This window comes from Abrus precatorius, unplaced genomic scaffold, assembly GCF_003935025.1.
Source record: "Abrus precatorius isolate BTA unplaced genomic scaffold, Abrus_2018 Scaffold7, whole genome shotgun sequence".
NCBI lineage: Eukaryota > Viridiplantae > Streptophyta > Magnoliopsida > Fabales > Fabaceae > Abrus > Abrus precatorius.
The window spans coordinates 34719752-34733678 of NW_020874417.1; the positions used below are offsets into that span (position 1 = coordinate 34719752).

At 33.5% G+C, this 13927-nt stretch overlaps 2 protein-coding genes across 2 annotated transcripts; one reads left to right on the plus strand and one right to left on the minus strand.

Moving 5' to 3' along the window:
- The first annotated feature begins 1907 nt into the window (after nt 1-1907).
- LOC113873541 (actin-interacting protein 1-2-like) lies at nt 1908-6694 on the plus strand. The gene is made up of 6 exons (XM_027511696.1): nt 1908-2302; nt 2982-3143; nt 3600-3786; nt 3988-4410; nt 4704-5111; nt 6103-6694. Exons 1-6 carry the CDS (start codon nt 1911-1913, stop codon nt 6358-6360), a joined length of 1830 nt encoding a protein of 609 aa, XP_027367497.1. The 5' UTR covers nt 1908-1910; the 3' UTR covers nt 6361-6694.
- Nucleotides 6695-9814: 3120 nt separating this feature from the next.
- LOC113873184 (heavy metal-associated isoprenylated plant protein 37) lies at nt 9815-12175 on the minus strand. The gene is made up of 3 exons (XM_027511204.1): nt 11938-12175; nt 11698-11773; nt 9815-11020 (listed from the first exon to the last, which is right to left on the minus strand). The coding sequence occupies exons 1-3, from the start codon at nt 11974-11976 to the stop codon at nt 9942-9944; spliced, it is 1194 nt and encodes a 397-aa protein (XP_027367005.1). The 5' UTR covers nt 11977-12175; the 3' UTR covers nt 9815-9941.
- Between the last annotated feature and the right edge of the window lie 1752 nt (nt 12176-13927).

Consider the following 13927-nt stretch of genomic DNA (forward strand, 5'->3'; position numbering starts at 1 on the left):
TAAAATTATTTTAAAAAAACATATCATATCATAAATTTCGAATATTTAAAGACACTGAAATTATATTTATAAATTTTTTTATTATGCACATATAGACACGATGGAAAAAAATATAAAAATTCAATTAATGCAGTTTTTACTACTTTGAACCTTTTTAAATAGTATATTTAATGCTTTCACACTATATATTATAATTTTATTAACACCTATTCTCATGTTAAATAACTAAAAAAAATTTATAAATATAATTTCATATTAGTTTTTAAATCTGTACTTTGTTTTATTTTTCTATATAAAAAACATATATTTTGCTCCTTACAAATATAATATCATATTAATTTTTCTTAGAATACTTTAAATGTAAAAATTTGCATTAAAAGAATAATAAAACGAATCACACGTAGAACTAAAGTTGAATTTTAAACTTAGAATGAGACGATTTATATTGTCAACGTGCATCGCACATGTATTTGTTCGGCCGAATAAAAATTAATGTAACGATGCAAAATAATGGCATGGACGTGTATTTCAAGTGCCCAGGTCTATTGCCTGGACATACTTTGCAGGTGCATTTAATATACTGCGAATAATATTAAAACGCTTTACACAAACTAAATTGAAATAGATTAGAGAACAAAAAAATATTAAAATAAAAATTGAAATAGATTCTTTTGAAAGGCAATTTTGGTAGATATTATTTATTTTACTTTAAAGTTTGTTAAATTAATAGAATATACTGTATTTATTTTATAATTTTTTTCATCTCCTTCTCAGTGTAATTTAGGATGGTTCCGAGTTAAAAATAATGCATGAAATTTATTATTTTAACATTATTAAATGTAAAATAAATAAGAAATATATCTTTACTTTTACCATATTTTATTTTGTCAAACTCACACACTCCATTCTATGTTAATTAAACGGACTCAAATTATATTAATTCAGTTTAGGGTTTTAGCTTTGCTATTTAACACGAAACTTGTGTTACTAGAGTTGACCAATTTTAAACTTTAATAATCAGTTTAAATGCATGTCCAGACACAGCAAGGTGATGATTAATATATTATTGAGAATGTCAATAACTTATTTATTCTATTTGTCTATGGATAACTTTTCATGCAAAACATTTCGTGTTAAAAAGGAATATAAAAAGACATCTGTTATTAATATTACAGGAGATAGTATTAACCAGTTATTTCAGCGCAGTAATTAAAGAATTAAAAGTGTTTTTTTTTTATGATAAAGTATTAGTACAACATTCTATTACGATTTATATTTCAACATTGCATTATTTCTAATTATTTTAAATCAGTAATATATATATATATATACCGTTTAATTAATTTATCTTTATATACAGAACATGTATCTTTGTTCCTAGCTCAAATTATTTTAAATTTAAAAATATAATTTATCATATCACATAACTTTATTTACATTGAATATTTAATTTTTGAAATTAAACCTCAATATAATTATTTAATCTTAGAAGCTTTATAATTCAAGTTTTTATAATTTTGTTCTTTTTAATTTAGTTTTATTTAATGTAATAAAATTATTATTATTTATTTAAAATATGTATATTTTAATTACAAATAATTATATAACATATCTTCAATGTTTTCAAAAGAAATATTTTTAATTCATTAAAGGGAAAACTCAATGGTTATTATTTAAAACTTTTACTTATCTACTGATACATAAAATAAAAATAAAAATAAAAAAATGTGCAGGGTGAGTTTGACAGAAAAATGGAACCAAAGAGTGGATTTGACAGAAAAATGTGAATGGTATTGAGAGAGCGAACTTGTTCAAAACACGGTCCTCCATTCTCGGACACTCTCTCTCTCTCTCTCTCTAACTCTATAAGACGTCCACAAAGATGAACGCAGAGCAATTCCAATTCCTCAATGGCCACACTCTCAGAGACCTATGCGTGCGTCCCTTCCACCGAGCGCGGCCGCGGAATACTCATCTCCGGCGACCCCAAATCCAACAACATTCTCTACTGCACTGCCCGATCCGTCATCATCCGCAACCTCGACAACCCCCTTCAGGTCTCCGTCTACGGCGAGCACGCTTATCCCGTGACGGTGGCACGTTACTCCCCCAACGGCGAGTGGATCGCCTCCGCCGACGTCTCCGGCGTTGTCCGCATCTGGGGGACCCACAACGAATTCGTTCTGAAGAACGAGTTTCGGGTCCTCTCGGGTCGGATCGATGACCTCCAATGGTCCTTCGATGGGCTAAGGATCGTTGCCTGTGGCGATGGCAAGGGCAAGTCCTTTGTTCGCGCCTTCATGTAACCGTCTTTTCATTCTTTTTTATTTTTATATTTTTTTAATTCAAACGAATCCTTTCAACATAAAATATTAGAATTGTTCTGTCACAGTCACCCGAAACACAAATTTAATATTCAACTTTTGTACGGTGGATTTGAATCTTAAGCCCTAACATTATTGCCCACAACTTTTAAAATATATAAAAAATATTAAGCACGCTTTACAGTCGAAGTTCGTGACATAAGCACTTGCTGCATGTGAACGGTTCTGTGATGTGACTTTACTGAGTTTGCAATCCAAAACGTAGGTCTCGTGAGACCAATGAAATAGTATATGAATTCCTTTAGTTAACAAAATAATAATAAAAAACACTTAATTCAATTGATACGGGTTAATTGCTTTTCAACTTCACCGTACGAGCTTCGTCATGATTGAATGCATGATATTATATTCACATAACAAAAATATATTATAATTTGTATAGCTCTTGTTTGTTTATTTTTATCTATTATATTGCTTTTTTTATCTCGTATTTTTCTATTTTTTTTATTCTTATCTCTGATATTTACATGAATGATCGTATTTGTACGAATTATATGAATAAAATTTCTCATCGCATGCATGTGCAAATGTGCTTCCATCTTTTAATTTTAAACACGTGATTCCTCTTTTCATCTTTCATATGTGTTGCATTTGAAGGTGGGATTCTGGTTCTACTGTTGGTGATTTTGATGGCCATTCACGGCGGGTTTTAAGCTGTTCAATCAAACCAACAAGGCCATTTCGCATTGTCACGTGCGGAGAAGATTTTTTAGCGAATTTTTATGATGGTCCACCGTTCAAGTTCAACATGTCCATCAGGTAAGTTCTGTTATCTGGGGTTGCTTGCATATTTGTCTCTATAATTCTACATGTATCTATTATCTAGTACTTAAAATTATCTGTGAGCTTCGCCTTTCTTCATTTTAAGTGAGTGTAGTGTATATTCATTTCCTGTGAAGGAATTTCTATGAGAGTTTGCATTTCTCTTTCATTCGTAAAGGTGCCCACAAAAATGAATGCATGCTATTTGACGAGGGAATTGAAATATCAATAATTTTTATCAATAGGAATAATCAAAATTCAAGAGTTTTTGCATGGTCGGGAAAAAGTCAACTTCGTTATATTTATATATTGTATGATCAAGAGTATCGTATGAATTATTAATTCTAAACTTTTGAAAATAGGATCAAGTTATAGCGAGAAACAAATGTTTTGGGTTGAGTAGGTTTCCATTTCTTTATTCAGGTTGTCATAGAAGACATTCTGTATCTGCAGGGACCATTCGAATTTCGTCAACTGTGTTAGATTTTCTCCAGATGGTAGCAAATTTATTACTGTTAGCTCAGATAGGAAGGGTATTATATATGATGGAAAGACAGGGGACAAGCTGGGAGAGTTGTCCGCAGAGGATGGTCACAGTGGCAGCATATATGCTGTTAGTTGGAGTCCTGACAGCAAACAGGTAAGTGAATCTTACTGTTTCAAGTTTACTTACAATGGTGACAGAAGAATTTTATGTTTTCTGCAAATATAATAACTTACCACTAACAAATAGGAATCTAAACATGTAAGGAAGAAAATGTTTTGATCTTGCTTGTGCTCCTGTTGATGTCTCGGGTTACTATTTACATTCTAACTTAAATTACGTATCAATTAATTCCAGGTTCTTACTGTGTCTGCTGACAAATCTGCAAAAGTATGGGATATTCTTGAGGATGGTAGTGGAACAGTAAGCAAGAATTTGGCACTTACTGAATCTGGCGGGGTAGAGGACATGCTTGTTGGTTGTCTTTGGCAAAATGATTATCTTCTTACTGTCTCTCTTGGTGGCACGATCAATTTATATTCTGCTAAGGATTTAGATAAAAACCCATTGTCATTTTCTGGTCACATGAAGAATGTCACCGTTTTGACTCTGCTCAACAGACCTGAAAAGGTGCTTTTGTCAAGCAGCTATTGTGGAGCGATCATTAGATGGATGCCAGGCATTGGTTACAGTGGTAAGTTTGACAATAAACAATTTGGATTAATCAAAGTGTTAGTAGCTGGCGAAGAAGAAGTTATTGCGGCTGGATTTGACAATAAGGTAACTGATATACTCGTGTCATCGCTCGTCATTATCATTCTAAGGTTCTTGATTTGGTAGCGTAAAAATTATAGTGTAGATGCATCTTCTCTCCTTTTATTTCGTGTTTGATGCCCATATATCATTGAAGCTCCACGTCTGATGACACTGAATTGCTGAGTTAGTTTTAGAAAAATGTAGTAAATGTTTGTGGTAGCCAAACCATAATGGAAATTGAGCTTACTTTTTATTCTAAATACTGCTGATTATTGCATTCTGTTGATATTATTTAAATTTTATGTATTTAAATGAAGGTATACAGAGTTCCTCTTCAAGGGGATAATTTTGGTGTTGCCGAGGATATTGATGTTGGAAGCCAGCCTAAGGATTTGAGCCTTGCACTTAATAGTCCTGAACTTGCTCTCGTTGCAATTGAATCCGGCATTGTCTTACTAAAGGGTTCAAAAATTGTCTCCACTATAAACCTGGGCTTTTTTGTGACCGCATGTGCCATTTCACCAGATGGTAGTGAAGCAATCGTGGGAGGGCAAGATGGTAAGTTGCGCTTATATTCTGTTTCAGGAGATACAGTTACAGAGCAGAGTGTCCTTGAGAAGCACCGAGGTGCCATCAGTGTAATCAGATACTCTCCAGACGTTTCCATGTTTGCATCAGCTGATGTAAATCGTGAAGCTGTTGTATGGGACTGTGATTCCAAAGAGGTAACTTGAGCCTGAAATGATAGTTGCATGAAGTTCAAATGTTTCATGCCTCGAAGGATAGTGTCTACTTTGGTTTCTCCTATACCAAACTTTCCTATTTGAAATAAGAAATATATGCCATTTTCTCTCGATTGTAGTATTTTTGCTTGAGCGATCATAACGTGTGCATCTAAATTTCAAATCATGTTAGCTTCATGTTTATGTAATAACTTGCTTCCATGATGAGCAGCACTGATGAAATCAGTTGAATGGCCATAATTCTTTACTTATTTAACGGAAAATTAGAGTAACTTAACCAAATCCATGAACAAATATGCTCCAAGCCTTGAATGCTCATCTGGCTTTCTTACTGTTTATAACCATCGTATATAAACATGAATTTGAGTTATAAAAAGTGCTTAGTGTTAGAAAATAAAGTACACAAGTAAAATTATGTAGTTTTTAAAATTTTAACAGTTGATTTTTTAGTCAATTATTATTAATTTGTACTTATCCTTTGAAACTGTGTATTTAGAGTACCCAAATCTAACCACAGAAACTTTTTCCTATTTTGTCAAACAACATTAATATGGACATGGGTTCTCTGCTGCTCAACGTTGCAGTTGTAGGAGAGAGAGAGTCTTGTAGGAAATTCAATATAAAGAAACACCCCAAAAGTTCCAACACATTTCTAACCATTCTTGGCAAGATTTGGTAAACAGGGTATGTTGCGTGTGTTTTTCCCGAATAAATTTTATTGAAAAGAACTGAGGAATATTCATAAAGACACTGGATCCAAACCTGCTTACATCGTTGAGGCAGTTCTATCCCATTTTTCTTATCGGGATATTCTTGTTTAATATGATGTTATTCTGACATTGTAAGTGTGTGGCTGAGATTTTTCAAATGCTGATGTTTGTGTGCTTTATAGATAATAGTTCCCTTAGTTATTTTGACTTAATAAATTCCTCCTTTCTTTAGTAGGCATTTAACTGAAAATTTTCTCTTTCAGGTGAAGCTTAATAACATGTTGTTTAATACTGCACGTATTAACTGCCTGTCTTGGTCACCTGATAGCAGACTGGTAGCTACTGGTTCACTTGATACATGTGTCATTATATACGAAGTTGGAAAGCCAGCATCAAGCCGCAGAACCATAAAAGGAGCTCATTTAGGTGGAGTATATGGGTTGACTTTCATTGATCAGGAAAGAGTGGCCAGTTCTGGAGAGGATGGTTGTGTTCGTGTTTGGACTTTGATTTCTGAATAAACTCAGCATCAGAACCTCCCAATGCGTGATGCAGTATTGTGGTAAGAAATTTATGGTTGTAACGTGTATTATATGATGATCTTCAATGTTCTGTAATAGTTATGTAGTGGGAAGGAAACTGAAGATTGCAATACTGTGTGGTGTGTGCTCTTGATAGATTTCTCCAATAACTAACAGTCGGATACTTTATCCTAGCTGAATTTTGATTTGCAGAGGCGGGGAACTCCTAGTTATTTCCAAAGAAATTGGAAATAATATTTGTCCTTGTCTGAGCAAAATTCCAATCCAGTTATGCAGGTAATGAAATGGCACTTCTGATCCCTTTATTTTGCCTATCAAATCAGTTTAGTCCATTTAGTTTCAATTAGGTGAGTCCTACGCATTTAATCAGAGCAATTCAGTACACCTTCTGACCTCAAATATTTATTTAAGAACATGGATTGTTGCTGTCCTATTGTTTTGCCTGTATAATTCAAATTAACATGTTTTTGACACCCTCTTATTACATGAAATCTTATATAGACATCAATAAATAATCTAAACTTACATATCAAATAATAATTTAAAAAGTGTCAAACAGCGATCATCATATAATGGAGAAGATCTAAATTATCGTGCGTAACTTCTATAATAAGAACACCAAAAGAAAAAGTGCACACGCACAAGTTTAGAAGAACCAAATATCTACATAAATAACAAATTCGTCTTTTCGTTTTTTCACATCACTCTTTTATCATATTACTATATTTTTGTTTCCAAGTATCCCATGCATAAAAAGAGAGTAAAAAAATGTAATATTTAAAGTAATGTGGAAAGAAATATATGTAAAAAAGCGTTAAAATAATCGGTTGAGAAAGATGGGGAAAATTTGAAATTAATCTGAATTTCAGATTAGGGGAAAGGGAGGGAATGAACTTAGCGAAGCGACAGTTGACTGTATCAAGGCTCGATTCAGTGTCATTATTGACTTCAAGAAAGTGTTTATAACGCTAACAGTATACACCATCCCTCTCATGTTTGGCTAGTCATAAAATATTTATTATTTTAATTTTTTTTTTCAATGATATATCTTTTTGTTCATATCTCATTTATTTTCTAACTTTCTTAAGAAAGATTTTTTTTTGTCAAAGAAAGTCATTTGAAAAGGAAAAGAACACAGTGAGAAGAAAGGTGATAAGAGATTGCAGATATACTGTATAAAACTTCGGTGTTTGTATAGGAGAAGGAACAATAAATAAATATTGTTTTTGAATGATTCTTGGCATTTTAGTTGACTTGGTCAACCTTGTGTTTCGTATTCAGCATGTAATGGGAGCATATTGTTCGGTACATACTACGAAAGATGAGCTACCGTTTAAATAATGGTTTATGTGTGCAGAATCTTGTCTGTCTCCTATGGTGATACTTCAAAACCAAATACAGAAAGAATAGAATAGGATTAGTGGATAATCTCGATCTCACTTCAAGTTGAGCCACATATGTTGTCGCCATGCCTTTGTTTCTTCCCTATGTTTACTTCACATGCCTATCAAATGGTTCCCATCAATCTAGTAATTTACTGGAGGGCTGCAGAGAATACATTATTCAGAAATAGACAAGAAACCTTTGCATTAACTGTGAACAGTTCTCTAAGGGTAGGGAAGCATTTTGTTATGTAGAGATGAATTTCATATTGATTTATTTAACTGTAGCTATTTGGTGTCTTGGACTTCGGCGTCGCAAATGGCATCCATTTCATGCAACAGGCCCGTGGCCTCGTGTATCTGCGTTTAACCTTAGGTGGTAAATATTTGTCTCTCTTTTTTTGTTACAAAGAAAAAGGAATTGATTGAAGCCAAACTTTAATTTAAATTCCTATAATTAACTCAGAATTTTATTAGTTCAGAGCCCCTTCTAAAAAATAAAGTTGGGTGAACTGTAAAAAAATAAAAGAAAAAGGGGTAAAGGAAGACCTCATGAAAGTAATATTCGCTGTCGAAGAGAAGAACTACTAGTTTGTAGAATAACAAAGCTTAGGAGTAGTATTATACGCATTGATTGTGTTGTTGTTTTATTTAGAATTGAAAATTTGCTTAAGTTATGTGTATCAATTTTGAATGTTAATTTTTATTATACATATTATCAAAGTAAAAATTCAACTCTTACCTTATGATACTGTAATTAAGTTTTGTCCTTTATAAAATGTGTGAATTAATTTATTGAGTTAACTAATTTTTCAAATGTTTCTTTAAAATAATTCATCTTCCAATATACCATCTACTCCACTTTATGCATGTTGTTGAATTGCTGGCAACCACATTGTAGACATTCTAGTGATTTATTTATTGCTCACGGTCATGGTCCATGGATTCTCCTTGTCTTGGCAGTAGCGTTTTGCTTACAAGACAAGATGGCCCTCCTGATGTTTGTCTCTTCCATCTTAACAAACCAACTCTATCAACCCACTGCTAGTTTTTTCTTTTTAATGTATTTCTATTCATCACCTCGCAGTGAGGTTTAAATCTTGAAAGCATTCATAAAGTATATATACGCCCTATTACTATCTTAGATATTTCATGGATTTCATATCACTTTACAAAGACAATTACAAGTAAATATTATTTAATTTATGAAAAAAAGGACAAGGATAATTGTGTTTATTCTATTTGAGATGAATGATTATTATATCCTTTAAAAATAACGACCCTAGGAAGCAAAACAAAGTAGCAGTTTTTATAATTTTTCTGGGTCAACAACAAAGCAGCAGTTTCAACAGTTTCTGTTTAAACCTTTTTTCATAATTAGAAAAGGCTATTATGTTCAGTTTAAAATTCTCTTCGTATAAGCACCTTAAACATAGTGCATGTGCTTTATGACACTTAATATACTACTAGTTAATATTACCTGACTGGCGGGCTATCAGCATCATATGAGTATAATTAGTGTACTAATAAATGTTATTATATTCCCAACATCCAAGTTGTAATGTGGTCCCGCCCGATTACAATACTGTAATATCACGCACGTGACATACGCGTGCGTATACACCTAACGTTCATAATACTATTATTCACAGCGAAGCACATTGTCAACCCCACTGTTCCTAGACACACACGGTGTCATCATGTCTCAGGGCACAGAAAACAGTAATTCGTGTCACCTTGTCTAATTAGAGAAGGTTGTCCCATATCCAAGCCAATAATATAATAAAGGGAAAACCCATCCATCAGGTCCCTCATAGACACAAAGTTAGGTTCGCATATTTTTACATTGGCTTAGTTGCACATACTTTATTAAACCTTAAAAGTTAGGACTTGGGCATAACACATACTCATCATCTACTCCACATACAAAGCAAGCCATTGAGACAGAACAACCAAGGACAATTTTTAAAAAAATAAAGGCAGACATCATCTCAACCACTACACAGTACACTTGAGATGATTCACTCACTCACATCTATCCATCCATCCCTAACACATTCACATGCCTCACCAAATTATAGTCAAACAGTATACTAGCTTGGTAAATGGGACTTTAAGGTCAAACACCATCCTTTTTGCTTCTTTTTTTTTTTCACTTTTTGGCTCTACGATCTATCATTACATTATTGAACAGCTGCTGCTAGTATTGTCATCACTGAACATGTGAGCTGCAGAGTGATGATCATCGCCCCCTGCGTAGTAACTAGGCAAGGAGGCATAGGAATAAGAGTAATTTGCAGGGCTGTAGCTATTATTATTGTAGTAATAGCCAGTGTTTGGGGGAATAAAATGAGACCTGTGATACATCATCTGGGGTTGTTGCTGCATGGCTTGCCTAGCCTGCATGTTCATGTTCATCATTAATGGAGATGGGGATGGATGGTTATTGATGCCATTCATGTTCATCAACAGAGATGATGGATATTGGCTTGTTGCAAAACCACCATTAGAAAAAGCTGCAGAAGATCCTGGAATCATGTTATTAGACTGAACAGCAAAACCTCCCAAACCATTGGAATTTCCCCCTGGAACAGTGACGCTACCAACATTAACACCACTACCATTAAACCCAGCTAAATTCATCATCGCACCAATGTCATTGGCCCTTTTGGCTTCTCCAAGATTGAGGCTTTCACCACCCAGGTGGGCATTGTTTAACTTCAGAGCTGCCATGGTTTTCTGATCAAGCCCATTAGGACCATCCTTCATTGCCATATTCGTATTTGGTCCTCCTTTCTTCGCACCATTGGTATTGCCAGCATTGTTCATCTTACCATTATTGGAAGCTGCAGATATGGCTGCAATACCTTTCTTCACATTATTTGCATCTGCAGCTTGCTGCCTCAGCAATTGCAGTTGATTGGCTTTCTCTCTGATAAAGCGCATCTCTTCATCTTCATCGTCTTCGTCGTCATCATAATCATAAAAGTCATCATCCTCTTCAGAACTGAAAGCAGGAAATTTCTGCTGCTGATTTTTGAAGGCCTCAAGCCCCTTCACCAGCCCTTGCTTTTGCCCTTTGTTCTTGTCATCCTTGGCGCAGTTATTCTTCTGCTTTTGATTCTGATTTGTTTTCTGAGACCAGAGCTCGGCATATTTACCAGCTCTGACCAGTTTCTTGATCAAAGTTGCAGAATCCACACTACCTGAAACTGTTACTTTCTGCTGCTCCGCATCTATTTGAACTTGGTAAACTCCTGTGGAACAAGGGATCAAAATTTCAATTCCAAACTCAGCAATGTATTAGAAGATAAACTCCAAAACCTTTCACCAACCTTCTACGAAGTAAACAGAAATGCATCTCACTAAATTAAAATAGCACACAATAGTGACATTTTTTTAATTGGGTCGATTACTCGGGGGGTTATTTTCTTCTTGTTGTACCTTTTATCTGACAAGCTCTTCTCTACGTTTCTTAACTTCTTCACAGTAACCATGCCGTACAACAAGGTCAAACTAGGACGACTGTTAAACAAACTGCTCCCCTTCGAAATAAACATTAACAAAAGCCTGAACCTCCCAACGAGGATTTGAGTAGTAGTAACAGCCAATCAATGTCTACTTAATGAAAAATATCACCACTCAATAGGTACAATAGTTTCCTGTTTTCCTACAACTCCCATGACTTATGAAAGGAAACCCTTTGATGTGAGTAAAGAATGCTACTACACTCACTTTCAGTATGATTCTTATTCTTGTATTAAAGATGTACTCAATCTTACGAAAATTACACAATATTTTGGTGTGCCGTACATTTTGAAGTCAAGAAAACCAGGTAAGGTAAAGATAATGTAGACAAGAATGAGCATAGTGAGTGAATAGTATGGACAAGACAGGAGATGGAAAACAAGAGAGATGAAAAGAAAGTGAGGACCTTCAATTCTCTGAAGGAGTTTCTTCACTTTCTGCTTACACCCATCGCAGTGAATGTTCACTTTGAGAACACAAGTCTGTAGATGAAAATGAGAAGAAACAAAGCAAAGAACAAAAGAAAACAGAAAGATTCCTCAGGATAAGACCAATAAACAACTTTGCTGTGTTGAAAGAAAACGAAATTAAAATGAAAAAGGGTCTCAAAAGACAGAAAGCATGTGATGGATAAGAGGAGAAAGACCTGGATTTTAAGGAGCTTAAAGTCATCTTCTTTAGTCATTTCTTCAGTGCTGTTTGGAACGAAACAGGCTCCCTCTTTTCTCTCTCCCTCTGTTTGCAACCAAAAAATAAGGCTCCTTAAGCAATGGTACAAGGGTTTGCATGTGAGTTTCTACAACTTATAGATTCTACTTTCTCTCTCTCTCTTTCTATCTATCTTTGTGCTGGCTAGTAGCTACCCTTCTTCATCTCAACTCAGGCAGTTCTCAAAAGCAAACAAAACAAAGGCACATGGGGTTGGAGCATAAACATAAAATAATATTAAAAGTGAACAGCAAGAATGCAAGCCAAATGCCAAATGCCAAGAAAGAAAAACAGTAGAAAGCACCAATAAAAAAAGAAAATGCAGTGAGAAAGAGAGAGATATGAAAAAGTCAGAGGGAGAATTCAAAGGGTGAAAAGGTAAATGAGAGAGAAAGAAAGAAAGAAGAGAGAGAATTGCGGGATTGCTCTGAATTCTGAAATGATGTGATTTAACGTTAAATACTGAGGGAAAACAATAAAAGAAGAACAGCGACTTGACATGCCGAATTCATACTCTGTACCCTTTGTCACATCTCAATGTACTCTCTTTTTTCTCGTGATATTCAAATCAAACATCATTTACTGCTTCTTTTTAAATTACTTCCTTACATCAAAATATTTACATGCCTCCTTGTTGCAATTTGCAATTTTGTCCCTTGTGATGGGTTGTGAGAGCAAATATAACCTCAGAATGAAATCAACCACCTAAGCTTCTCGTGGAAGATGAAGATTTTAATTGAGGTCGAGTATGACTCTTCAACTCTTGTAACTAGTAATGATATTTTTACATTTATTTACAATGTATAAAGTAGATATAAGAAAAAAAAACCAAGTTCTATAAAAAAAAATCAAATTAAAATATGATTAAAAAAGATAATAAAAAATAAATATAGAGAAAATGTAAAAATGTTTTTTACTGTTCATGTATTAAACTTCCACAAAATACAATGTTAAATTTGTTCGTACTTAGTTACCACCGTCAAGGCGTCTACTGCTAGAGACAACATGAGAGACAAAATGCTTTCCCTTATAAAGTCTGTCTGCGAAAATTAAATTGGAGTGTATAAAATATGTGTTTAGAAAAAATTCTAAAAATAGTTTATATTTTTAAAAAAAATTTGTAGTACTTTTTAAATATATTTTGTTAGAATAAAATTTTGGAGTTTGTTTCAATTAATTTTATTATTAAATTTATAAGATATGTTTTTTTTAATAATATTTACTGAAGTTATATTTTTAAATATATAAAAAATAATAATACAGACTCAAGTAGTACATGATTATAGTGTTAATACATTCTATTTTAACTCTTTTTTAGCTTATTTTTAACAAATTTTTTAATATGTATAAACATTACAAAATATAATGATATATATATATATATATAATTTATTACAAAGTATAATATTTAGCGAGATCAAATGTATTCAATTATGTTAAATTGAGTTATTTATTTCATCCATGTCTACATATACATTCTAGTGCAATAGACGCACATTAATTAAGGTTAATTTTTTAAGCGTGAAGTACATACTAAATCAAAGCATGGCTTAACAGGATGAAAGATTGATGTAGGTAACATTTGAACAAACTCCTGTGATATTGTAAAATGTTTATTTGATAATGTTTCAAAGTTTTGTTTTTTTTTCTAATGTGCTACAATTTTATTTCTTCCTACAGGGATTGCAGACTATAGGACGCATTGCAGAACGATGAAGGAGCTACATTCGAATGGAATGCATGAATCGAAAACTGGTGGGGTCTTATACCTACCAAAAATTGGGTTATAATAATGATTTACCTTGTGGATGATGACTTGTTGGAATATATAATACAGATGAAGTAATGAATGAACAATGAAGAGCTTAACCGTACGTACCTTGGTGGCAGTTCACAATCCTTGCTTTGCGACCTTTGTCTGAGGCTTT

Excerpts from the sequence above, each read along its gene's own strand:
- LOC113873541 (XM_027511696.1), top strand. The coding sequence starts at position 1,911 with ATGGCCACACTCTCAGAGACCTATGCGTGCGTCCCTTCCACCGAGCGC. Across the intron at positions 3,787-3,987 it reads GGAGTCCTGACAGCAAACAG|GTTCTTACTGTGTCTGCTGA; the intron begins GTAAGTGAATCT and ends AATTAATTCCAG. Across the intron at positions 4,411-4,703 it reads CGGCTGGATTTGACAATAAG|GTATACAGAGTTCCTCTTCA; the intron begins GTAACTGATATA and ends ATTTAAATGAAG.
- LOC113873184 (XM_027511204.1), bottom strand. The coding sequence starts at position 11,976 with ATGACTAAAGAAGATGACTTTAAGCTCCTTAAAATCCAG. Across the intron at positions 11,774-11,937 it reads TTAAGCTCCTTAAAATCCAG|ACTTGTGTTCTCAAAGTGAA; the intron begins GTCTTTCTCCTC and ends TTTCATCTACAG. Across the intron at positions 11,021-11,697 it reads ACTCCTTCAGAGAATTGAAG|GAGTTTACCAAGTTCAAATA; the intron begins GTCCTCACTTTC and ends CTTGTTCCACAG.